The following is a 27,590-nucleotide window of genomic DNA, read 5'->3' as shown; positions in this document are numbered from 1 at the left end:
CCACCAACAGGTTGCCCGTGATATTGTGAGGACATATTAATTGGTGGGGAGCGGATTGGGCAGACCTCTAGACTTGATTCACATGAAAGGACTGGGGAGCCTGCTGTTCGTGGTGGTGAGTGGAATATGACACAGCTGGTAACCCTTGCCATTGCAACCGAAGGAGTGAAAGGGAGAGTGCTGCTGGTGTGGGACATGGTGAGTCCCAGCGACTGGGCGGTGGCCTTATTATCATTAAAGATTTCTAGTGTTGAATCAGCCTTGTTGCCGAACAGGCGAGTGTTGTCAAAGGGCGTGTCCATAAGTGATGCCTGGACATTCCCCGGAGAAGCCAGTTGATCTATGCCAGGTGTGACAACGGAACCTCACAAATGAAGCAACTGCTCTGCCCAGTGAGTCTGTTGCATCCAATCCACAGCATAAAGTGAATTTTACTGAATCCTTGCCATCAGCAGTAGCCTGGGTCAGGATGACTCGAGCCTCCTCCAATACCATAGACAGCACTTGCACAATCCAGTCCCACACCGTGTGGCAATATTGGCCCAAGAGGTGCGCAGTGTTCACTGACCGCAGTGCAAGGCTGGTGGAAGAGAAAATCCTCTTACCAAAAGTGTACAGCCTCTTGGATTCCCTATCCGGTGGAGTGGTAGGGAAAGCAGCAGGGTTAACGTGGAACATTGAGACTTGCACCACCAGGCTCTCAGAGGTGGAATACTGGGTGAGGAAAGTGGAACCCCAGGTGCCGGATGTGGTGAAGGGTGATCATACTGTGCACAGGGGTACCAGTGCAGGGCCTGGCCCAAACCATGGCATCAGTGAGGGCTTCATTGAAGGGGTGAATGGGTTCCTCCATCAAGACAGTATCTTTACCACCAATGTGCACAGCCTAAGGTCTAGAACCTCAGTTGCCCTCCGCACCACCATAGCAAATGAGGCCCTTTGTTCTGTAGCCACACTGGGAGGAGAGACAAGGCCAGTGTCTTGTGAAATGTCCAGACCACTGGCATCTGCCAGGTCCTGATACTTGTTATCTACAGCCAATTTAAGTGGGCAGGGTGGCAAAAGGATCCTCAGATCGACCCCAGTCTAATTCCTCAAAGGGCCTGTCAGGAATGGAAGGTCTCTTACTCAGAAGGGCCACTGAAGTCAACATCAGACGACGCCGGCTCCGTATTGGAGTCGAAAATTATGATGGGCCAGGAATGAACCCTGCAGAATGTCATTGGTTCATGACCAGAGTTGGTCCCGATCTGGTAACAGACCAGAGGGCACCCGACTGACGCCAAGGGTGAACCCGCCAATGGGGACTAAGTCGGGGCACCTCCCGAACATGTGGGGCCCAAAGGCACTCCAGAGTGGTCCAGACGCCCAAACATGATAGGAAGAGCCTCATAGAACTCTTGGAGTTGCATGGGGGTCGCTCCGGCTCTATGGAGGTCATGGAGGTGTGGATCGGACCCAGGCACAGACTCCACGGGCGAGGTATGGGAGCTGTGCCAAGACTTGTGGCATAGTTCCTGTGCATCATCCGATGACTTGGACCGGCACAGTAAAGTCGAAGAGCGCTTCAACTTCTTGTACTTCTTTTTGTGGGACTTACACAACAATGATTTAGACCTCGATGACGATTGGCGAGAGCAACTCCAAGAGCAGCCCCGGGACCTTCCACGGGATCAGGACCTAGAGTGCTGCAAAGTCGTCCGGTGTTGGGCAGCCAGGAGCTTCATAGCTCGCTCTCGGATCGCTTTGGGGTTTATGGTACGACAGTAGGGATATGCCTTAGAGTTGTGGTCCGAGTCCAGGCACCACTAACAACCCAGGTTGGAAAGTCTATCACTGACATTTGCCTGTGACATGTTCCATAGGATTTAAAGACCCCAGGTTTCTTAGGGGACATCCCTCAGCTACTCTGGAAGCGAAAGCTCAGAAAAAAAGTCTACAAAAACATTGAAAAAGTAGTAAAAAATGACTGAGGTAGCTCTTCAGGATCCACGTGGATGATGCAGAAAGAAAGGAAGTGATGCCAGTATGCTGGGAGGGTGCCTATATAGGCACTGCACATGTCACATCCAGCACAGACAACGCCTGCAACTCTGACGTTGAGCTGATCGGCACCACCTACCAACACCAAGAATTAATGCTCAAGATTTTCTGGATTCACTCTAACTCATACAGAATAGTTTCTTTTTTTATAATCAATTTTATTGATATTAAATTAACACATTCGCAGCAGGAAAAACAAAGCCAGCTTTTCGCACAGTGATCAGTACAAAACAGAGACAAAAATAGGGAAATAATACCCCCACATACATGAATCCAGCTAGGAATAGCAAGCAACAATGTCCACACCATGTCCATAGGGGAGCCTCAGGAAAGTTCAGTCTTCCACCACCCGACCCATTTACCCCACACCCTTTGAAACTTTTTGGGACAGCCTCGGGCTGCATACATTGGGCGCTCCTGCGCTGCACACCAATCTACCCCTTTGCGCCTTCGTGTCATGGAAGGGGCCGACGGGTCCAGCCAAAGAGCTGCAATATCTTGTTTATCTACCATCAGTGCCGTGGTGAGACAAAGCTTCTCAGCCCTGTTCGCATCCAAACCATTGATAACACCTAAAAGTATGGTCATCGGGTTCAGCGGGACCTCCTAGCCCAGGACCTCAGTAAGTTCAGCTGTCACTAGCTCCTAGTAGTGCGTAATAGAAGGACAGAGCAATACCATGTGATAAAAATCCGGTTGGGGGCAGTGACAGCGGGCACAGGAAGCATCAGGCTGGATCCCAGAGCGATGAAGGCGCAGTGGCGTGATGTAAGCCGCATGTAAGTAGTATATTTAAACTAATCGGAGCAGCGCTGAAGCTGTAACTGTTTATAATAATTTCTTACAGATAAATAATTCAGGCTGAGTTTACATTCCTTGTTTGTAGCCTTGGCTCTCATTGATGCTCACTGCAAAAGATAAATTATATACAAAGAAATGATCTTTGAAATGCTCTTGCAGATGGCTGAGAGGCATTTATATTGAAGCCCCCAGAGATCCCCTCAAGAGTGCATTTTAAAAATCATAATTGAAATAAATTAGATGACACTCTCAGCAGAACTGGTAGAAGCCCTTGTTTAGTTTTCCTATTTAAAGATTTGTGCTTGCCATTACTCGCAGGGTTGCTACATGGCTATGGAAATGCCATGTAGCAACCTAATTGTATTCTAACATCCGCTACAGCTACAGGTAGTCCTAGCATATTAGGTAACATAAATTTGTACCATTCAGGGAATTGTCATTTTCTTGTTACCATAACAAGCATACATCTAAAAACCAAAACCAGATCTGTGCTGTTGGATAATAAGTTAGGATTGGCTAAAGTTATCACACATGACATGAAACCACTGGCTAAATATACACTCCAATATCTACACTGTTGCCCAAGGTATGTGTCTTTTGGGAGGGAGGCTTGCAAAGCTGCAGTCCATTCTGTACCTAATTTGAGAGGGAGGTATGCACTACTGCTACTCACATGTTAAGTGATTGATCTTTACTGGTAAGGAATCCTGGTTGGGAAATGTTCACACGATAAATACAGACACTGCAGGGTGTAGTATTTTCAGGGTGCGCAATGAATATATGATTTTGAGCTTCAAACCTCAGAAAGCATGCAAATAGCTCATTTAGCCCTAATCTGACAAGCGAAAATCCAGACGACAGCGAGACCAAGAAAAAGATCCTAAGAGCCTGTAGATATCAAATGGAGACGATGAGAGAGGGATGGAGCAAGCCAGTGGAAGGTGAAAAAGGTGAGAAGTGAGAGTGAACATAGAAGTAGCAGGCTGAGTGAGGAGGTAGAAAAGGAGTGACAGAGAGGTGGCGATAGGTGTGATGCATGCAAATAAAAAGGGAAAGTAATGAGTGAAGAAACAGGACTTCAGTGAACTGAGACGAAAACTGGGGAAAGAGTTAAGCTGAAATTATAAATATGCCTCGTGATAAGGTGAAAGGGAATCTAAAAGATGTATGCGAGAGAATATTTGCAATAGAGGCCAGGTAGGTAGGAAACAAGAGTTGATATAGAGATAAGAACATTATCAAGAAAGATGAAGTAAAAATCGACTTTCTGCAATGATGGTTAGAGAACTAAGGCTCTTTAAATGGAGGGAAAAATAAGAGATAGCGAAACATAGTGGTCAAAGATAAGGATTAAGATGAAATGTTGAGCGAATAGGAATAAGCAGAGAAAATATAAATATAAGATCAGTATATGAGAGGAAAATGTATTAGAGGTGAGAATAAGAAAGGTGGTACAGGGAGGGAAACTGAAAGAAGAACAAATAGAGTTAAATCTGTGAACGAGAGGGTTATAGCGTTAGAAGTAAGAGACTAACTGGGAACGCAAGAGTGAATGAATAAGAGAAACTGTACTTTGATATGTAATGGGTGCACCTCTGACTTATTAGGACAGCGTCATAGTTTAAATATTCTTAGAATCTAGAATAGATATGCATTTAGTTTAGTAACCGTTGTATTTTATCAATTTTGGACTAATTGTAGGATTCTTAACCTTTATGATGTACTTCAGGGAATGTCATTAGTGTCAAAGATCACATGGAATCACTTCCTGGAAAGACATCTCCCTCGTGTGGCTTTACTTCCTATGATATTTTTGCCATCAATCTGTGTGTGACATCAATTTCACTACCCTTACCATTTTTGTGAATCAATGGCCATGCAGAGATCACTGGATATATAATAAGCAAAGGCATAGCTGAGTTGGGCATTAATGGGCAGATGCCAGGAATGAAAAGGGTGTATCCGGACCCAGGGACATATAGATGGTGGTCAGATGAGAAGTTTTAACTCTATTGGCATCACATTGTAAATTATGTTGGAAGTAAAGCTTGCCTGTTTAGGTTTGGCACAAGCAAAAGACCTTTGGATTTTACATAAATTATTTATATAATATGCTTACTTTAGGATCTTTCAGTCAAACCTCTTCATCCAGTAGTGTGTTGTGTAATTCACATTGTTCTTCCACCCACTACAACATGGGGCAAGGGGTCAGCCCACTTCAGCCATTTGCCAACTTCACATCGAATGACAGCATTTTGCTCTTTCACAAGAAGCAGATCCATACAAAAAGTGGTTCCTTTCAGTGCCAGAAACTACTATAACAACGCAAGCTTTTTGAGAGCAAACAAATATAATTGCATTTAGACCGTTTTCTTTGTTTAAACTGTTGAGGGCGCAGTAGCTCCCCCAATAATAAATCCCTGCCTCTGAAACTACCGAGACCTCTGTCAACAGTAATTCCATGGGAGGTGAAATTTCAGTTATCAGTCAAGGGTACTTGTAATCAGAAAGGCAGACTGTAGGGAAGAAAACATTACTTCTAATCCCATTGAGTACAGAGAACTAATTCAAGATGTTTAATATACGATATACACTGGGCATTTCCATGCATCACATACACATCTAATACAAATGAATAAGTAAAGTAAAGCACCATAAGATCTGCGTTAGGAAGGTTTGCGCATACCTTGGCTTTGGCCGTATTTTGGAAGTGCCGCCTTTCGTTCCAAACAAATGCAATGGCGGCCATGAAATGTACGCCATGATTCATTGAGATGGGGCCCAGCAATTCAAGAATTTGTTGTCTCACGTTCTAAAATACAAAAAGAGTGTTAGATAGGAATTTCACAGTTTCTTGCTCAATGTAGAGAACATGTGCGACTAAGAAGGTTAGTATTTTATCATATCTCGGAGGAGCCAATTGTAACAGAACTAGCATAGGATGATGGTAGCAAGGATAGAATTCAATGTGAAAGTAGTAAGAAAGATGCATTTACTTCCTGAACACGGGGTGTCACAAGCACAATACTATTTTCACCAATGGCCGCAGTTACCTATGAAAATAAGTGCTTTATTTGAGCATGTGCCTTCAAATTTTGTATCTGAGACCTTCTGCTATGAGACAGTTTCAGCTTTAGAACTGAACAATTACCCATTTATATAAAACAAAGTGCCTAAAATCTCGAAGCAGAGTCAAAAATGCTATTATAACTCCAACAGTACTCATTTTACCTATCCAAGAAGAATCAACGGCTGAGTCGTTTCCATTGAATGTCAACTGACTGCAGGAAGACATCGCTCTCCTAGACAAGACTATTGTAATTATAAGTATAATGAATGATGTTCCATTTGTGTAATAGCTTCAAGCCCACCACTGGCTTTTAGAACATTTAATTCAAATGTAAGGACTGGCTGCTTAAAAGTAGGAATATTTATTGGACTCATAAACCACTGCCTATTTTAAAACCTCTAAAATGGGACCTCTTATGTGGGTACTCCCACACAATTATATTGCATGCTCGACTGCGCTATACAAAGAAAACAATGTAAATAGCTAATTCTCTGTGAACTGAACCAGACGCATAACCTTTTTACCTATTGTTAGAAACGGGACCTCTGTTTGACCAGGGTTCGCGCCAAAGTCAGTCAGAGATCACCATTCCTAAGTCAGGGCAAGGGAGTTACACACAAAGATAACCCCTGCTCACCCTCTAGGTAGCATGACGCGAGTAGCAAGGCTAATCTCGGAGGCGATGTGTAAAGCGTTTGCGTGCGCACCCAGCAACAACACCCAAGGCCCACCACAAAGGAAACTCCACACAAGGTTATATAAAAAATAGCCTTTGCATTATAGTAAAACACATTAGATAAAAACACACACTTTACAATGTGCCAACAGGCACGGGCAGAATTTACAGGGGATTATGTACAGGACAGGGCCACCTGGACCACTGTCAGGGGTATGCACTTTTAGAATTAGAATACTTGTTGTAATTAGCCCTTTGTAGGAATAATAATACTTGTAGGTATAACACTAGCACATAGAACATATAATGACTGTAGCACCAAAATAATACATGTAGCACACAACCAGTAATTACTGGTACAGGTAAGTACCTCCTACGCAACCCTAACCACTTTAGGGAAATCACGCAGGGAACCAGGACCTTACTAGCAGGACCTATAAAAGGAAAACCAATCACCTGAGTATATAACTCATAGCAAAGGGAAAGAAGCAAAACACATGATGCATAAAAACATTCAGAGGTGTAGGTAATAACAATTGCGCAGAAATCACATTAGCAAGTAAATCACAAATTGTGCAAGGTGCACATAGGCACAACACCAGAACTGTCCCTCAGGCCAACTGGCCTCTCAAGGGCTCAAATGCCCTTAGTCCAAAATGTCTGGGCAGGCTGCGCAGGCAGCCAAAAGCACAAGCCTAAACGTGGCAGCTGCCAACTAAGTGTTGGGCAGCTGTGGAAACAAGATATGGGCAACACGGGGAAGCCTCGCAGGCTCTGAGCACAACTTGCCCCCTGGGAGCCTCGTTGGGCTCAAGACGACAATGTAGGGCAAGGTGGAAGCGGCCCGCTTCCTTCTGGGGCCGCTCTACCAACTAGGAAAGGTGCCTCCTGAGCCTCACGGGCCCTTAGAACAAATGCGGCGGCGTGAGCCTGTCGGGGCTCGATAACTTAAGGAATATCGCCGGGGAGGGGGAGCCTCTCTGTGCTCTCAAACACAGCAATGCCCCGGAGCCTCTCGTGGGCTCTGCACTAATGGCGGTACTAACGTGGGAGTCCCTCTCGGGGGACTCGAAAACAACTATGGCCTTCAAGAGCCACGGGGGCCCTAGAACAATTATGCCCCTACGAGCCTCTCGGGGCTCGTCAACGAATGGATCGCCTGGTCGGTGGAGTCCCTCTCGGGGGACTCGGCATCAAGTGAGGCCCCACGGGCCTCTCAGCACAAAGGTACTCGCACTGGGCGGGAGGAGTGGGCACCGGCAATGTGCCCCGACGTCCCCCTCTCTTTCAAGTCACTCACCGGCTGTCTGCGGCGCTCCGGTCACTGCTGGGGGAAGGCACCGGCCGGGTCCAGCAGCAGGCAGGGCTCTCCTTCCGCACTGGAGTCCCGCCTGCCTCTACGCCGGTTCTCCTCTCCTCTGCTGTCTGCCAATAGCAGCGCGAGTCGCCCGGCGAGCCTCCCGCGCCCTTAACCAATGACAGGGCTGCCCCCCGGGTGACGTCAGCGGCTGCACTCTCTCTGCCCCGGTGCTGCGGCGGTGATTTCACGGGCAAGATGCGGGGTGAAAAATGCCGGGTGGGCACCGGCAAAAGCACATAAGGCGCTCCTAGACGCCAGAGGACATTAAACGCGCTCCCAGCGCTAGGCAGAGGATCACAGCACTCCCAAGCGCTGAAGGGCAAGAAAAAGCGCTCTCAAGCGCTATAAGTAAAATAAAGCGCTCCCAAGCGCTAAATAAAATCAACAGCGCTCCCAGGCTGAGGTAATATAAATTTTATGGTCATGTTGTGTTCCCTAGCGAGTACCCCACCGACTCCATGTACGAGTTAAAAGTGCATGTAACTTCCCTCCTGAACCAGCTATGAAGACGCAAATACATTTGCGTCCAACGTTAACTTGTCCTCTTTCAGACCCACCATGAATGGGTTTGATGGTCCGTTCCTAAGTATGCTATGCCAACGTCTTTTTGAAGTGTACTCCTACGTTTTTCAGCTTGGCCGAAAGTAGGCCCTGGATCTCTGCCACCGAGCCTCTTCTCTGGCTTCTGACTGCGAGGGCCTCTGCCCAAGCAGCCCCCGTACCCGTGAACTCTGACTTACTTCTAGCGCGGCCCTCCGTGCTCAGCTCAGCCTGCTGCCTGCCAAGATTGACTATAACCTTCGAGTTATCTGTTTTCCTCCCCGAAGATACATTCCAGCCTGCTAGCTTCAGTAAACATCCTTCCTCAGCTACAGGGCTAAAGGGCCGACCTGTCTTTATGCAAGTAATTTATAGCCTCTGTTGCCATGCTTCCATGGAAGGCCCCATGCCCCACGCTTCTCATGTAGACACTCAGGCGCTTATACACGCACTCACAGCAAGTATAGAATAGCTTCTGCTCTAGAGACCTTTCTGCCCAGATAGCTTAGTTCCTAAACATCAGATATCAGATATGATAGAAGCACAAGTTGATCTGACATGCCAGACTTCTGTCTCTTTCCGTCAGTGTAAATGTCAAGTCCCCTGCACCCCGTCTATCACACGTCATGCAGCTGCGCGCGCATCCAAGCTTCCGATTTCTGCTGACATTGCAACATTCTGTTAGCACCACCCCTTGGTGCCACCCACTTGCGTCACCTATCAGTGACGTTTCTAGCATACACCCTAGTTCACGCCTAGTTTACGCCTCTTGATGATGTATTAGCACCACGTGTATACTGTTATCTTGTCTTCTCTCAGCTGTTACGCCTCTTACATTGAACATTATGATGTAAATCAAGTATATAAGCTATGTATTGTTAGTAAACGTGAGCGCGCTCATCTATCCCTTCTGACACCCTGTGTGGTGGTCAGAACATGATATCCTGATTCCTTTATGAGGAATAAAACCCTTAGAAACTCTTACACCACGGACTCTGTTTTCCTTCATTCCGATTGAGTTATTATTGATTAAGTACTTACCTGCATAGAAATTAAGAGAGTAAATTAATTATTTACATCATTTTGGCGCCCGAATAGGGACCCCTCCCCCACCTCACGCGCCGGAAGGTGCGTTGCAATCCGTGTCCCCTGCCATCAGTTAGACGGACAACACGTGTACTGGCAGGATTTCCTGCATCCCCCTCTGACACACGGAGGTGACGAAGACTGCGATCAGTGCCCAGACGAGGCGGTGAGGAGTGCGGAGGATCCCGACCAGAGCCCAGCCGAAGGAAGCAAGGTCCGAGGTGTGAAGAGGCCCACCAGTTTTCCGAAGTTTTCCGAAGTTTTCCGAAGTTTTCCGAAGTTTTCCGAAGTTCCGAGTCGAGTCTAGTCGAGTTTTCCGAGGCCTTCTGTTTTCCGTGCTTCCCGGTGAGTACCATTGCTGGGTCGTATCTAGACGGGTTTGGGTACGCAAGTCCGGTCTGCACTGTTTTTAGGCAGTGTATCTGTACTGTTTAGCAGTATATACAGTATTCCGAATTTCTGCACTGTTACAGCAGTGTATCTGTATCGTTGAGCGGTACATTCAGAGTGGGGGGAAGTTAGCTATGTCTTTAAATGTTTCATGTGATTAATGTCGTGGTATGAATGTGATTGTTTTTACTATTGTGTTTTTGTATAAATAGTTACAGTTGACATTAAGTATCAAGGATCAAGCATTCCAGTATCAAGTAGGCACAATGCCGTTTTTCAACAAATTAAAGCAGATAGGAACTAGGAAAGGGATGTTAGAGGAAGAAATTCCAATCCCCCCTAGGGACACTCCAGGCAATTTTATGTACAATAAACATGGCATAGACGCCATCTTGTATCTAGAGTTATGGACAGATTATACCAAGCACCTAGAGGAGAGATACCGATGGCCAGTTAACGGAACATGGGATGCCGAGTGCATCATAAAGGTAGAAGAAATATTACGGAAAAAGAAAGCTAGACAATCTCAGAAAGACGCCATAGAATTTTGGCGTAAGGAATCACGTAAGCGTGCTGATAGAGCACTCCGTAGAGAAGACAGGCTTAAAGAATCAGAAAAGGCCCAAGAAAATGAATTAGTTACTGAGGGAATTCGAGTAAAAGTAGAACAAATAGATCGTATCCAAAATGGCAAAGTGAACAACATGTATCTTTTGGCCGATGGTACCCCTGACGCCATTTCAGAAATACCGAAAAATTTGCCGTCACCATTAGTTCCAACTAAAGTAATGCATAAGACTACTAAAGACATATTCCTAAATTCATACCTCGAAGATGTAGCGCCAGCTTACACCAATCTGCCTGTTCGTGCCCTGCCTACTGACAGAGCCGGGGGTGGTACTGCCCCCCAAGATCACTCTCAGCCAACACCGAAAAAGACTAGTTCCGTCCCGCCAGCTCCGCCACTTCCCTCACCTAAAACTGAGTTACCGAAACCACTTCAATCAGATCCTACTAAAAGACAAATTCAGATACTGACTACACACAGAGATAATGCCCAAGCCTCCGCTTCAGAAGGTGCGACCGCGGGTCTCCAGACCCCGCCACCGACTCACAGATTAAATCTCAGAGGTCAGCAGAGTCCTCTTACGTACAGATCCCCCCGTTCTTCTAATTCATCCCGTCTTGATGCACTAAAAGAAAATATGTCAGTTTGTAGATATGATCCAGAACCTGGACAGGACGACTTAATGGTATTAGCGTCTTTACGGTTAAGATCTGCTACTGATAGTTTGCTATGTTATGCAGGAATGAAGGAACGTCTAGATAGAATATATGAGTTCGTTCAAACGGGAAAGGACCCCGACAGTATTAAGGATGCCCTGGAGAAACAGAAAGTTACCATACAAGCACTGATACTACGATTTTTCATAAATTGTCTAATAAGAGAACGAGACAGGCCCGGAACAGATCAGAGTGAATTAGATGCATTGAACAAGTGGGGTCAAAATATAGCCGATGGAAAACATGACAGACAAAATTGCATAGAGGCCATGTATAAAAAGATTAAGAAAGCAGTGATAGCAGTACACGAGAAAGAGAAAGAAAAGGCTCCCTCCGAGGAGGAAGAAGAATCTGAAGAACCAGAACCAACTACAAGTACTATAGCATATGTAGGTAGGGGAAACTACCTTAGGAAAGGTGTCCGTCCGGAAAGCAAGAGAGTTTTCTTCTCTGCCTTAACGAATCCGAATTCTGCTGAGCATCAGTTCCAGGAAACTGATAAACGGCTTCGAGATCGAGTTGGGTACCATGTACTCAATTCTATGGATGAACAAGAATTAGCCCGATCAGCGGTATCATGGGCCGAAAATGCAGACATATATAATGATGACACCGTAGCACAGACATTTCTGAACCTCTCCCCCGACGAACAGAAATTAGCAGGGGTATATATGATTCAGCACCTTCTCATTAAGTACAGAAAACATTATTCCGATCCAGGTCCCTTACATGAGACACTAGAAGCACTACTGATGGATAGATGGAGAGGCCTAAGCACTAAATTAGTTCAAATAATTCTAGAACAACGACGCAGATATGATACTTTTGTAAGTCCTGAATATGTCCCCGCCCCACCTCCAGAAAGAAAAATGTACCATATGCAGTGCGGGAGTGGTATTGAAAGTCAGAACCCCTTACGAGAAGTGCACCCTGTCATGGGTGAGGATAAAACTTTGAAACGCGTGTATGTACACACGCCTCTGACTAAATTAGAACTGTTAGAAATGAAGAAATTAGTACCATGCCATGATAAAGACCCTGCAGGTTTCCATAGAGAGCTTAAAGACATGTTATTAATGGGGGACTACACATATGATGATATCATGAAAATGTTGAAAGTATTATTGCCTACGGGTATATTCGAGAAATTAAAGGAAAAGGACTGGGAGGTGGGAGACGCAAAGATTGCCTGGGCAGAAATAGAAGACGAAGAGAAAAAACGGGTTCCAGGGTTAGGCCTTGGGGACAAAACTAAAGCATTACCAGGTTTGATAGTACAGGTCCTGCCCAGATTATTGACAACTAGAAAGGAGGATTGGGATGCAATCTCGTCCTGTAAACAGAAACATGATGAAGATACTAGCGACTTTTATTCAAGATTTGAGAAATGTTTTATTATCAATAGTGGCCTCCAGCCAAGTAGCGAGTCGTACCCACATCTTTTTGTATCAAAGTTAGTCGAGAATTCCCTACCGTTAGTTAAAAATAGAGTGTATAAAGTCGAGAGTACATGGCAAGCAAATACGCCATCCCAGATGTTACAAATGTTACAATATCACCAGAATAGAATTAGGGAAGAACAAGATCAGGAACAGAAGCGTATGAAAGACACGAAAATGAAAATGTTAGTAGCCCAGACGGTCCCATCCGACAATCACAGGAAAGGTACGACCCAGACAAGTCACGCTGCAGCTCCTGTTAAAGGGACATGCAATTATTGCAAGCAGCCAGGTCACTACGTACACGAATGTGCAGTTCTGAAACATAACATAGCGACAGGTAAAACTAAAGAGAGACCGCATCCGCCTAGACAAGATCATAACCAGCATCAGTCTACACAGAATACACAGCCCATGCATGCATCTGCACAGACAGCACAGACCGTAGCAGTACCACAGCCACAGCCCATTGCTGCAACTCAACAAGTCTCACAACAGATGTACCAGTATGCCCAGTCTGCTTACCCCGAATATTCCAGATATACATGAAACAGCCTAGAGAGGGAAGGTGGCTTGCCTCTTATCGAGATTCCTGTAGATCAAGAAGGTCCTTATGTACACAGTCAAGTATTGGGGAAAGATAGAAAGTTTTTAATTGACACAGGGGCAAGTCGCACTACAATAAGTCATGACGAAGTTCCAGGGGCACCCCTCTCAGGCTCACAAAATGTTTCCCTTGGTTTTTCAGGACAACCTATTGTAAATGAAGTATCAGAACCAGTTCCCCTGGCTGTGGGTCCATTATCACGCGTTACAGACCTGTTACTAACAAAATCATGTCCGGAAAATCTGTTAGGAATTAAAACACTGAAAGCTCTAGGAGCTATAATATGCTGCTCCCCGGAGGGGGTTAGACTCTTTCTGCGGGATTTCAAGGGTCATTACGTCCTTCGTGAGTTTGACGTCAGATTGAAAAATGTACCTGATTACCTGTGGGCAAAAGGCCCAACTGATGTAGGATGTATGCACATTACACCATACCGTGTTACCCTCAAGGCAGGTGTTGTATTACCCAGAATCAGACAATATAAGTTACCACCCGATGCTGTAGCGGCTTTACTGAAAATCATTGAAGAGCTCATTGCCCAAGGAGTGGTCGTCGAGACCGACTCCAATATCTGTAATTCACCCATCATTCCGATTCTTAAACGTACTGATCCCAATGCACCGCCAGTATATCGGCTGGTGATTGATCTTCGAGAATTGAATAAATGCATTATCCCACAGTATCCTGTGGTCCCCGATATATCATCTCTCTTGACTGCTATTGATTCAGAAGCAACGTTCTTTACTGTAATTGATCTCAAGAACGCCTTCTTCAGCGTGCCTATTGATCCGGAGAGCCAATACCTCTTCGGATTCTGTTTAAATGGACGCAGTTTCAAATTTTCGCGCGCACCTCAAGGATTCACAGAAAGCCCCAGCATCTATAGTCAAGCACTGAAAAGACAACTAGATTGTATTCAAATGCCAGTTAACACCGCTTTACTACAATACGTCGATGATCTGCTGATCACCGCACGAAGTGAGCCCGAATGTGAAAAAGCATCACTGACAGTTTTACATTTCCTGGCCGACAAGGGACACAAGGTGTCTCCTTCGAAGCTACAATTCTGTGTTCAGCAAGTTGTGTACTTGGGTCACTTACTGTCCAAAGTGGGGAGACAGCTCACTCCCGATCGCATTCAGTTAATTGTGAACATGCCGCAACCCAAGACACAAAAGGAAGTGCGGGCCTTCATAGGCCTCACCTCGTACTGCAGACAATGGATTCCCCAGTATGCATTTCTAGCTAAACCACTCATCCAGTTAACGACACAGGAGGCAGCGACTTCGACTGTCCTCCCTTGGACTCAGGAACACACACAAGCTTTTGAAGAATTAAAGAAAGTTTTATGCCAAGCACCAGTTTTAGCGACACCATGTTACAGCAAACCGTTTACACTTTTTGTTACAGAACGTGATGGCACAGCGTTGTCTGTCCTCACTCAAGACCAAGCAGGTTCACATAAGCCCTGTGCTTATTTTTCTAGTACATTGGATTCAGTAGCTCAAGCACTCCCTGCGTGCTTAAAGTCAGTAGCAGCAACAGCGTTAGCAATAAGACAAAGCGATTCAATTGTTTTAGGTCATCAGTTAACAGTTCAAGTACCACATTCTGTAGAGGTTTTGTTAAACAGAACCCAGACTCAACACTTAACTATAGCACGACTGACAGGTTATGAATTAACACTATTCCAGCCACACATAGAAATCAGACGTTGCAGCATCCTGAACCCAGCAACACTGTTACCTACAGTTATGACAGATCCAGCTCCGCATGATTGTATAGAAATAATTAATGCAGTAACTAAGCCTAGACGAGACTTAACAGATGTCCCATTGACAAATCCAGACCTGACACTTTATGTGGATGGTTCATGCATGAGAACGAGTACAGGAGAATTAGTGGCCGCGTACGCCGTGACCACTGAAGCTGAAATTAAAGAAACACATCGTATTGACACACTGTCTGCTCAAGCAGCAGAGCTCATCGCTCTGACTCGAGCCTGTATTCTAGCCAAGAACAGAAATGTTAACATATACACAGATTCCCGCTATGCCTTCGGAGTTGTACACGACTTCGGAGTCCTCTGGCAAGAACGAGGTTTTCTGACTTCCCATGGGGCCAAGATCCAACATGGCCCCCTCATTCAAGCACTGTTAGAAGCAATACATTTGCCCTCGGGCATATCAGTCATGAAGTGTAAGGCACATACTAAAGTCACAGATTCTGTTTCCCAGGGTAACGACCTGGCAGACCAGACAGCAAAGCATACAGCACTGACTCACACCCAGACTACTGATGTGACAAAGACAATAGTCCAGACCCAGTGTATGGCAGTTAGAGATCCCGCCCTAGATGTAATTGATATCCAGACACTTGCTACTCCAGAGGAGATAAAGAAATGGACTGAACTAGGAGGGATTCAGACAGATCAAGGTTGGGTGACGAAGGGAAAATCTATATGGTTTCTCCCCGACTCAATGGTTCAAGTCATGATAAATACAGCACATAGTCCTGCCCATCTTGGAGAGAAAGCCATGTTAGACAGTTTACAGAATCTCTGGTACAACAAACACTTACGAGCAGCAGCAAAACAGAAAGTGCGTACTTGCATGATCTGTTGTCAGTTCAATCCAGGTAAAAGTGTCCCTGTTGAGCAAGGTGGATTCCATCCTCCCGATCACCCTTTTGAAGTCCTCCAGATGGATTATATCCAGATGAATAGCTGTAGAGGATTTAAGTATGTCCTTGTAATTGTTTGTGCTCTGTCCCGCTGGACCGAAGCATACCCAGTCCCAGACTACACTGCTCCGACCACTGCCAGACAGTTGGTTCGTGAATTCTTCCCACGGTACGGTTTGCCCCGTGTCGTGTATTCAGATAACGGACAGCCGTTCTCGTCCGAGCTGATGAAACAAGTTTCCCTCTTGCTAGGATATCAGTGGAGGTTCCACTGTGTCCGACATCCCGAAGCAGCTGGCCTTGTAGAAAGGCATAATCAGACACTAAAAATCCGTCTTGCCAAGATCTGTCAGGAAAAAGGGGTCGACTGGATAGTCGCCCTGCCCGTGGCACTATTCTATATGAGAATGGTCGCCCACTCAAGATCAGGGCTATCCCCGTACGAAGTGGTCTTTGGCAGACCGCCGAATATGTGGGGGACGCCCGTTCCGAAAAAGATCACTGATATTGACTGTAACATGTTGACAGATTACCTTGCCTCCTTGATGTCTGCACTCCAATCATGTCGTTCACAGGTTGCCGCAGCCTTCCCTGACAACACCGATGTAAAGGCGCATGAGGTCCGTCCAGGGGACCTGGTAGTCGTCCGGAATTTCGACCGGAAAAATCCGCTGGAGCCCCGCTGGAAGTCTCCAAAGACCGTTCTGCTTACTACCAGGACCGCCGTGAAAATCGAGGGGAGAAAGGGGTGGGTCCACACGAGTCACATCAAGCTATGCAATGAACTAAAAAACGGACTGAAACAGGACTCTGACTCGTCCACCCCCACCAAAGACTGTGTTGAAGCACAAGACGTTACTGTGCCTAAAAGAGAAAAGACTCCTCAAGAACTTTTCCGTATGAAGCTTCGATCTAGCAAGTCAGACAGTTTAATTGTTTAAGTCCTCCCCTAGGTGAATCGGTTAAATAGTTTCTGACATGTATCCCCTAGATCGAGTTAGAGAGAGAGAGGAAAAGAGAAGATCATATTGCAAATCACTTCGTAGTCACTGCATAGTGACACTAATAATCATGTTTATTCTGAGTATTCTAATTATTATTGCCAGCATTCTGCTTCCTATGTACTGGCCTATTTTCAGGCGTGAACAATCTGCTTACAATGTCTCTGCTGAACACACTTTTAGCGAACTTCCTGCACATGAACTCTCTTACAGACTTGCGCTGCGCAACAATACATTCATTAGTATGTTACACCATTCCCATCAGACAAATAATGCTACAGACTGTTGGATATGTGGTCGACTCCCTCCCTACCAGAATTACAAGGGAGCTCTGCCTCTCTTTCCGTACCCATTCACCCACAATGGCTCCTGTGGAGCATGGTTTAAAATAATTAATTCTTTAGATCCTGATATTGCTGTTTTCGATGGGGGTTGGGTTTGGGGAAACTTGAACTTAGTCCTGCTCAACGTCTGTTATCCTGATAAAGAGGGACTTCCCACTCGAATAGGAACTGATCTAGAAAATGAAGTATATGGATTAGGTAATTACACAATCAGCCTTATGATCCTCACTGTTGAATCTGAAACTGCTCCAGTTTTGCCCCATATGTTAGTACTACCAGTCACAGGTGAATTATGTGTTAGCAAGAAAGGTTCAGTACACGTAGGTCATAGTAAATGCACTACTGTGGTCAAGTTCAGTGACCATGGTAAATCGTCCTTTAAAGCTACCAGTCATTCCTACTTTGTTTGTGGTCATACCGCATACATACGTTTGCCTCCAGATTGGGATGGTACCTGTTACATTGCTTTCCTTCTGCCACCTGTTTTTCTAGCTCCCCCTGATTACCATAGAAATACGAATCTAGCACCAAATAGACCCAAAAGAGATATTCCCCTTGTCGACTACACCGAAACGGCATGGGAACAGTACACTGATTTCAATAAAGGATTCTTTTTCTTCCTAGGACCTGTCCAAAACAGTAAATTAATACGCAGATTAACAAGAACACTCGAAGCAGTAGTTAACGAAACTGCCTCTGCTCTAGGTAACTTAACAGAGGAGCAGTCTGCTATACGGACTGTTGTCCTTCAAAATCGTCTTGTGATTGACGTCATCTTGGCAGATAGAGGTGGAGCCTGTAAGGTCATCGGGTCAAGCTGCTGTGTTTTCATTCCACAAAACGCACCATCTGTCTATCAAGCTATCACCCGTTTACATAAAATTGCAAATCAGATACATCAGAATCCAGGCACCTGGACTTGGTCCGGTTGGTTCTGGACTACGTTAACAGCTTGGGGATGGAAGATCTTATCCTTCCTAGGCATTGGTCTCGTTATAGTATTCAGTTGTTGCCTATGCCTGCAGTGTGGGCCAGCGATATGTGGACTGTGTGCCACATCCTGCATTGAGCATTCCAGTTGCCTCTCAAACAGTCAAAGAAAGAAAGACGAACATATAATGTTACAAGAACAAACCGATCGATTTATGAGGATCGATATATCATGAAGGGTCCGTAGGGAACAAGGAGGGAATGAGGTAATATAAATTTTATGGTCATGTTGTGTTCCCTAGCGAGTACCCCACCGACTCCATGTACGAGTTAAAAGTGCATGTAACTTCCCTCCTGAACCAGCTATGAAGACGCAAATACATTTGCGTCCAACGTTAACTTGTCCTCTTTCAGACCCACCATGAATGGGTTTGATGGTCCGTTCCTAAGTATGCTATGCCAACGTCTTTTTGAAGTGTACTCCTACGTTTTTCAGCTTGGCCGAAAGTAGGCCCTGGATCTCTGCCACCGAGCCTCTTCTCTGGCTTCTGACTGCGAGGGCCTCTGCCCAAGCAGCCCCCGTACCCGTGAACTCTGACTTACTTCTAGCGCGGCCCTCCGTGCTCAGCTCAGCCTGCTGCCTGCCAAGATTGACTATAACCTTCGAGTTATCTGTTTTCCTCCCCGAAGATACATTCCAGCCTGCTAGCTTCAGTAAACATCCTTCCTCAGCTACAGGGCTAAAGGGCCGACCTGTCTTTATGCAAGTAATTTATAGCCTCTGTTGCCATGCTTCCATGGAAGGCCCCATGCCCCACGCTTCTCATGTAGACACTCAGGCGCTTATACACGCACTCACAGCAAGTATAGAATAGCTTCTGCTCTAGAGACCTTTCTGCCCAGATAGCTTAGTTCCTAAACATCAGATATCAGATATGATAGAAGCACAAGTTGATCTGACATGCCAGACTTCTGTCTCTTTCCGTCAGTGTAAATGTCAAGTCCCCTGCACCCCGTCTATCACACGTCATGCAGCTGCGCGCGCATCCAAGCTTCCGATTTCTGCTGACATTGCAACATTCTGTTAGCACCACCCCTTGGTGCCACCCACTTGCGTCACCTATCAGTGACGTTTCTAGCATACACCCTAGTTCACGCCTAGTTTACGCCTCTTGATGATGTATTAGCACCACGTGTATACTGTTATCTTGTCTTCTCTCAGCTGTTACGCCTCTTACATTGAACATTATGATGTAAATCAAGTATATAAGCTATGTATTGTTAGTAAACGTGAGCGCGCTCATCTATCCCTTCTGACACCCTGTGTGGTGGTCAGAACATGATATCCTGATTCCTTTATGAGGAATAAAACCCTTAGAAACTCTTACACCACGGACTCTGTTTTCCTTCATTCCGATTGAGTTATTATTGATTAAGTACTTACCTGCATAGAAATTAAGAGAGTAAATTAATTATTTACATCAAGGCGCTTAGAGGAAAATAAAGCGCTCACAGGCGCTTAGAGGAAAATAAAGCTTTCCCAGGCGCTTCAAGCAAAATAGAGCTCCAGCAAAGTTCTGGAGGCAGGCAGGGGGGCAAGGCTGGGCCCAGAGCCAGCTCACTGGGCCTCCAGGCAGGGAGGCAGTCCAAGTGACGGTCCTCCTGGCGCCCAGCAGCAGCAGCAGCCCCCCTCAGATAGGATCCTGGAAGAGAACAAATTGTAAGGGGACACAGCCCCTTTTTATACATTGAATTCCTTTGTCTGGCTTCAGGGTGAGGGGAAAAACCAGTCGCAGCTGGTTTGTGAGCACTCTTGATGTGCTCAGCCCCTCACTCTATTCACTGGCAGGGCTAGGGTCATTAGACGCACCACAGGAGGCGGAGCCAGCATTGTGTGGGGAAAGCCCAGCCCTATTCAGGACCCAGGTGCACCCCTCCCTCACATCACTCATTCTAATCACTCTACTCACCACTGGACAGACACATCCAGACTCCTGGAGCCAGGCTCACCAGTCAACTCCAGCCAATCCCACGCCAGCACACTCACAGCACACACACACACACCCATGTCTAGAAGTGGCACTTCCACACTAGACACATACACGCCGCATACTTCATTGCGCAGCATTCAATCTCACGAGTTCGCACATACCAAACTCGAGCCTGCACTCCCCACACATCAGGAATTAACATGGACACACACATTCCCCATGCATTCCTATGGGAGGGCAGGCCAGCCTCACTACACACACGCACTTTACTCTGGGACACAGGGAAAACGTGCGCAGAGACCGAAAATCACTAACACAGATCACATACTAAAAGCAAAAAGTTTAGGGGTGAACCTGCCAGAAGAGCAAAGCCCAACATCTATTTGTAAGAATTCCTATTTGGATGAAGGTTTCTTCACTCAAGTTCTTTTGTGAACCCAGAATTGTTTCATACTCTAATTAGCAAGAGAAGGTGGACTGTAGCGCAAAACGTTCCCTTTCCCCCATACATAACGTACAAGCCTGTTTCGACCATTAGAAAAGGTAAATGAGTTTTTCAAGTTATCATTGTCATATATTAGTGCCTATAATGTTGTGGTGCCGAAAATGTTCTCCGTGGCACACAGAAAACAATAAGTAGGCAAAAGATTATACCCTAGTATATGTAAATAACAAGCATTTAAAATGCAATAGGTCTCGCAATTGCGAGTTTTTGAGCTATTGGCATTGTAAATGGCAATGCCTGTGGGTGAAAAGTTTTTTATAAAAATTTAAAAGGCATTGTCATTTACACAATGCCAATAGTTCAAAGTTTTGTAAAAGCAATACCTATTTCATTGCAAAGCGTGTTGTCCCGGAAGCGGGCGCAGCTCTCAGTATTAAAGTAAAAAAATGAAACTTATCACGGTGTCCCTGAAGGGGGCTCAACAGCAAAGTTTTAAAAATAAAATTTAAACTGAGCGCAGTGTCACCAAAGCAGGCGCAGTGCTGAGCATGCAAATACGAAAAAAGCAGCCGCCATTGTCGCCATCAGTGTCAATAAATAAATAGTACTCACCCACTTATAATACAGACCATGTAACAAACCAAGTGAAAGGTCCAGTCGTTATGGGCGGTAACAAATGCAAACAAGGCAGTACCAAGCAGGGACTAACAAGCCTATTTACGAATCAGAAGCCAGCATTCAAGAAGGCCAATGACACAAGCCAATGACAAATATGGGGGGAGAGTGAGCGGGGCTTCTACTGCTTACTCTATTACAGCATGCCTAGCAGAGCGAGTAGCGCATGCGGGCTGCTGCTAGACTCGACCTAAAATCTACAGGAAAGAGGACAAAATACATAAACATGTATTTATTTATTTACTAAAGAGATTTGTATAGATCCCCATATCACCTTTTGGCTTCTTCAGAGTGCTGTGCTCAACACAGAATACAATACAACAAGCATACAATAACTGCAAGAAATTTGATTTCAGTTAAAAAAGCTAAGCGATTCTTTATTATGCATTCTTGAAGTACCTCCATTGAAGTGGGGGAACCTTAGATAAGGGTCAGGTTGAACTACTCAGATTCCGGAAGATGCTTGAAGACAAGAGTTTTAAATGTGGTACTCGACACCACCAGGGCTGGACTCGCATGCTAGCACTTTCGTAGATTTAGGCACGCACCACACGCTCTACTCTCACAGCCTCCCCTTGCAGCTTGTCAGGAGTCCAGCACAGACAAGACTGCAGTAGCTGTCAATAATTCCAATCATTTCGGCTTTCTCTATGAGGGTTGATGTAACCGATAGTCGTGGGACAGTCAACACACAAACAACCAAATACATTTAAAGGGTCATCTACAAGACTGACACATTGACCTCTTAGCACTGAAATCCTTCCACACAGCCCACAGAAAACTCAAAATTGCAAGTAAAACCACCTATTTTAAAGGTATCACAGAGAAGGCAAATCTAAACACAATGGCTCGATCAAAGGCAATGAAAAACATGGGCAAACCTAACTCTGGTTTCCGCTTATTTCCATATTGGCACGAAAAATTCACATTCTTCCACGTCTTTATTGACAAAATCAACACAAATGATTATTAAACACAACATACATATGACAACCATTACCTCTCACTTCAACCTTTTCAAACGGGGATAGGTTTTAAAAATAGAACCTTCCACACCTGGCTCAAAAGTGTCCAAATCATTCTCTGCTCCGAAAAATTATGAACCTAAATTATATTTTTTTTAAATATTGACTCTCATAATCTCCACTTCTATGGGATGATCCTGAATGATTAGTCTACATTCAGTTACAAACAAGCACTGACACGCCACCTCGTATGGCTATCTGCTGCAGCACATAAAGTCAACAAATCTAAAGTTGCAGATGACAGATTTTGTGTAACACATAATGGTGAATACCACTTTCTAGTATTATTGAACCTTTCGGTAGCCATGTACCATTTTCTCGGAGTCCTGATGGACCCAATGGTAAGTGGGAAATATGTGCAGTGGGCACTGTCATCTACTATTGGTGTCCGAGGACCTTATGTACTGCCTCAAAGTAACTGGGCAAAGTTCCTTTGTTCACATGACTCAACAAGGGTATAAGGTAGAGTAAGTAGTCAAGGCTTATTCAAGGAACCCGTAGTTGGGTTGCAACTCAAACACAGTATGGCACAGCAATCTCATACAGTACCCTGAATGTCCATTCAAAGCTATTAACTTGGAAAGTAATAGATTTTACTATGAAAGAAAAAATGTGGTAAATTAAAAATATGAACACATGAAAAAACAATAAAACCAGAATGCCATGGTATCTGCTGGGACTGAGATACAAACACCAACGAGTTCTTAGGGATTGGGTGCAACAATTCAAATTCAAATTGTATCCTGCGGATGATGTTATCCTATGGCGGATGCACTGCCCATTCCTTACTGTATTTTGGTAAAAAGTCCTACATTTTTCACTATGGCATTTTACAATCCATGTTCAATGAAGCAGAGAGGGGACAAAAATGCTACATAAAGTTAGACACATCTGTCCCTTACCCTTGTTTATCATCAGACTTGGTTCAATAGGGTGGGGAAACTATTTTACTTTGAACCAAGCTTGGTATGAATGTGCTAACAGTCTCCAAATTGATTCTCTGCATCCTCCCACATGCCATTTGTAAATCAACTTGCCAAGGCGTCCACAAATTCGAATGAACGTGCCATGTTTTATTGTTTCTACTGTTTTTCAAGCTGAGGAAGTTGACATTTGCTGTTTTTTTTATCTGAACTATTAAAAGAGCAGGAAAGGGAGCTATAATTGTAAGGAATCGAGTTTTGTTTTCGTTTTAATGAGAATGTTAAACTAGTGAATGAATTTGGGGACAGTGGAGCATTTTAATATTTTCGTAAAAAAACGCTGAAGCACTTTTCAGATAACAGGAAGAAGCAGATTACTAGTGACCATGCTTGCTTTCCACCTCTAATTTTGGAAGGAGGACACCTTTGGTGGTTTAGACCTTTCATGTGTCGCCCACGACTCATTTAGGGGCTAGAGCTACCCATCCACACCGATGGCAAGCCGGTCTGCAGCCATCAGTGCCCCGGAAGCTGTTTGGGGACCTAAATCAGGTATATGCGTGAGTTACTCCTACTACAGGGGGCTCGAAAATATGTGTGCACAATAGAAATGTTGAATTTAGGGCAAATAAGCACTGTATTGGCCATAAAAAACACCACAACCTAAATTGAAACGTGCACTACTTAATTGTCGATCACTAATTGAACAAGCAGAGGAGAATACACTTCTTTTAGAATCGGACAAATTAGACTAATGTGTCTTCTAGAAACTCGGCTGAAAGACTGTTCATTGCCAAATTTTCATGGCGTCATTCCATAAAGTATGAGGTAATCTGACATGATAGAGAACCGAGGAACAGGTGGGGGAGAAGCAATACTTTTTAGATTACCCTTACACATTTCAAAAGGGGAAATATTCAATTTCGAACAAGATGAAACCTTGCTTTTTAAAAATACATTTTCTGATAAAGCATGTATCAGCTGTCTCTTATTATATAAGCCTCCTACTTATTGTGCCAACTTTGGAGGGAACTTGGCTGATACCTTTACCCTGGAATAACTAAAGTCCTCCAGTTTTTGTGTTGGGGGACTTTAAGATTTGGTGGGATGCAAAAAATAAGAGCAATACTAAGGACCTATATACCATGCTACGACAGCTCAGAATTCAGAGCAACAAGTATACTCACCCACAAATGAATCACCTGATTGACCTTAGTTTTACACCAAATAATTTTATGACAGTTGAATACACTTAACTAATATGGTCAGTCATTATGGGACAGGGCCGGACTGGGAACCCATAGCAGCCCTAACAATTTTTCCATGCGAGACCTATAGCAATGCAAATGTTTGTTTGTATAAGAACCCCATGCAGCGCTTTCACTTTAATGGCAGCCACGCCCCTTTATTTAAATGAGCCATGTTTAAAGAAAGGTGCGGGTGCTATTAAAGTGAAAGAGCAGTATGGGGCGCGTTCACGAAAAAAGCATGTTTTTCTTAAGTAGACAAACAAGTGTTTTTATTTTTTTTAAAGAGTCCTATTCTGCGCTTTCACTTTATTAGCAGCTGCGCGCCTTTATTTAGATTAGCCGCTTCTAAAGAAAGGGGCATTGCCGCCATTAACATGAAAGCGGGGAATGGGGCGGTTTAAAACAAAAAAGTTAATAGTTTTAAAAAAAGCGTTTGCATTCAGTTCCGCAAATAAACCAAAGGCGCGGTCCTCATTATATCAGCTGAGGCATGCCGTGCTATGAGAAAAAAAAAATGTAAACGTTGCGAGAGAGTGTGTAGAAAACCATTTAACAAAATAGTGCTCGGAGGCTTTAATTAAAGCCTACCGGGTAACAACACATGTAACGGGAGTATCCTCATCGGAGGCTTCAAGAAGAGAAAAGGCGGTACTAAGGAGGGGCTACTAAGCCTATTGACTAATGAAAAGCCACAGTTTGCAAAGGACAGTGACAGAAGCAAATTAAAAAGATGGGCGGAGCTTCAAGTCCATACCTGAATACAGCATGTCTCGAAGAGACCGAGCAAGCGATGCCTAGGTGAGACCTACAAATGGGAGGAAGTGAAGGTGGACAACTCACCATAAATTTGGGAGTGGGCGCACAACCTGTGTAGCACTTCTCTTTGCTATCCACGAGCAGGAAAAGGAAGGAGTTCCTTCCTGCTTGTGGAACGCAACTCCAAACAATCCTAGAGCTGTTCTCATACTGGGAAAGCAGTTCCAGGATTTGTAGCAGCTCCAGGGTCATATCGGCATCCTGCTTTCACACGCTTCATAAAAATGTTCTGGTGGATTCCCACCAAGTCCAGAAAGATGGTCACACAGGCGCTTATCAGCAGCTGACTCGACGAATGCAACACACTCTCTGCTAGTGTCACTCCTTAAGAAACTGCAGAACATTCAAACGCTGCAGCCAGACTCGTCCTCAACATCCCCTGCCTCAGCAACATCACTGAACACCTGAGAGAATTCCACTGGTGCCCAGTCATCAAAAGGGTCACCTTCAAGCTCCTCACACATGCCTACAAAGCCCTCCATGACGTAGGACCTGTGTAGTTCAACCACCGCCACTCATTCCACGCACCCACCAGACACCTCTGCTCTACCCACCAGGCCCTGGCTACCGTATCCGCAAGACCAGGGACGGAGGAAGACCCTGCCTCTCCACCTCAGGCAATCACAATTGCTGCCCAAACTCAGAAAGCACCTCAAGACCTGGCTTTTCGACTTAACCCCAGTGCCTAGACAAATCAGCAGAAACCCTGTGTCTTGAGACCCTTAAGGGTGAGTAGCCGCGCTTTACAAGCAATTGATTGACTGATTGATTGATTGAGTGGGAGCAGGCTCACCCAGCGCTAATTTAGAGGCTGGTGGCCTGTGCCAGCAATCTCCAGGCTGTTTCACAGCCGTTGGATTGCTGGGTCTACAGTGGGAATGACGGGCTGGCAGTCACAATCCGACAAGCACACTGTAGAGCAGTTCTGTCAGACCTCTATCTTCTACTTTTTGCCTCCTAAATTGTGGCATGCTCTCTCCTCCTATTTAAGAAGGGAAACCAATCACATAAAGCTCCTCAAAGGTTTGAAAACATGGCTATTTCAATAAATTTGAGATGCATCCTTTTAGCAGTCTTACAGGGCCAGGACACCCTTGTTGGGGTAACAGATTCCATTTATTCCATTCCATTAAATTCTCTCATCTCATCATCATCTATATCATTGCCATGAATGTTGGTGCATGCAGCAATCTATGTACAGTGGGATTGATTAACAGTGTCCTTTCCTTTCCGGTTATATTTATCCTGTTCTGCATTCTTGAAACAATTAATCACTACCCATTTTCCGAGGACTTTTATACCAAACTACCCTGCTTGGTCAGCTCTAAATTCATGTACAAATACCCAATACAATAGTAGAGTTTAGTGTAGAGTTAGAGGTTTTCTATACTTTGGAAGCAAGAAACTTCAGGCGGTACCCCCTGGGCTGAAGAGTTGCATAAGTCATATTCTGGAAAATACTGAATAGTCCCATAGTTCAGTTAAAAAATTAATTATTCCCCTCTAGGTAAATTGGGTACATTCTCTAGAGTCTCTGTAGTCATCCTTACCTGTGTTGGTTGCGATTTATGCCAATGATGCTCCAGGTTTTGCAATCTGCTTTTCGTTCCAACCAACTTTCTTTTTTTAATAACATGATTTATTGTTGGACTTTAGGACGGAGGGGAATGATATATAGTGTGCTGAAAACTTTATAGCAAGAATGATCCAGTAAGGTCCCCATGCCTGAGGTGTGGTATGAAATATCAAATAGCCTCCTCTTTTTTTTTTTTTTTTTTTTTTTTACAGACGGTGGAAGCTAGACTCTCCCAGCCAGAAGGGACAGGTGAGCTAGCCGCGTTGGCAAGCAGTACAACTGAATCACAACCAATTATAGACAGATTCTCACCTCTGGCGCAAAGTGATACTTTAAATCTCTTGGCTTCCATCAAATCGGAATCCCCTTATGACCCTGTCCAGTTTCCGTGATTAAATAAGCTCCCGAGTTTATCAGCGAGGCACTCACCCCTTTATTTAATACCATGTTTGAGTCTGGGCAGTTTCCCAAGAGATAGAAAACTGCGTCCATCCTCCCGTTACTTAAAAAACCAAATGTTGACCCAAACAACCCTAATAATTACCAGGCAATCTCTTGTCTCCTCTTGCCAGCAAAATTGGTTGAAAGAACCATGAATACTCAACCAAGCAAACAACATACTAGATCCCACTCAAT

General features: G+C 44.8%; 1 protein-coding gene across 2 annotated transcripts in view; it reads right to left on the bottom strand.

Moving 5' to 3' along the window:
- Positions 1-27,590, bottom strand: part of DOP1A (DOP1 leucine zipper like protein A) — a 1,079,867-nt gene that overhangs the window by 376,812 nt on the left and 675,465 nt on the right. For both annotated transcript variants that reach the window (XM_086926553.1, XM_086926552.1), the window contains one exon: positions 5,531-5,656. In XM_086926553.1, the coding sequence (XP_086782679.1) occupies positions 5,531-5,656 (126 nt within the window). The remainder of the gene's footprint in view (positions 1-5,530; positions 5,657-27,590) is intronic.

This window comes from Lissotriton vulgaris, chromosome 6, assembly GCF_964263255.1.
Source record: "Lissotriton vulgaris chromosome 6, aLisVul1.2, whole genome shotgun sequence".
Classification (NCBI taxonomy): Eukaryota; Metazoa; Chordata; class Amphibia; order Caudata; family Salamandridae; genus Lissotriton; species Lissotriton vulgaris.
This window is presented reverse-complemented; position numbering and strand designations above follow the sequence as displayed.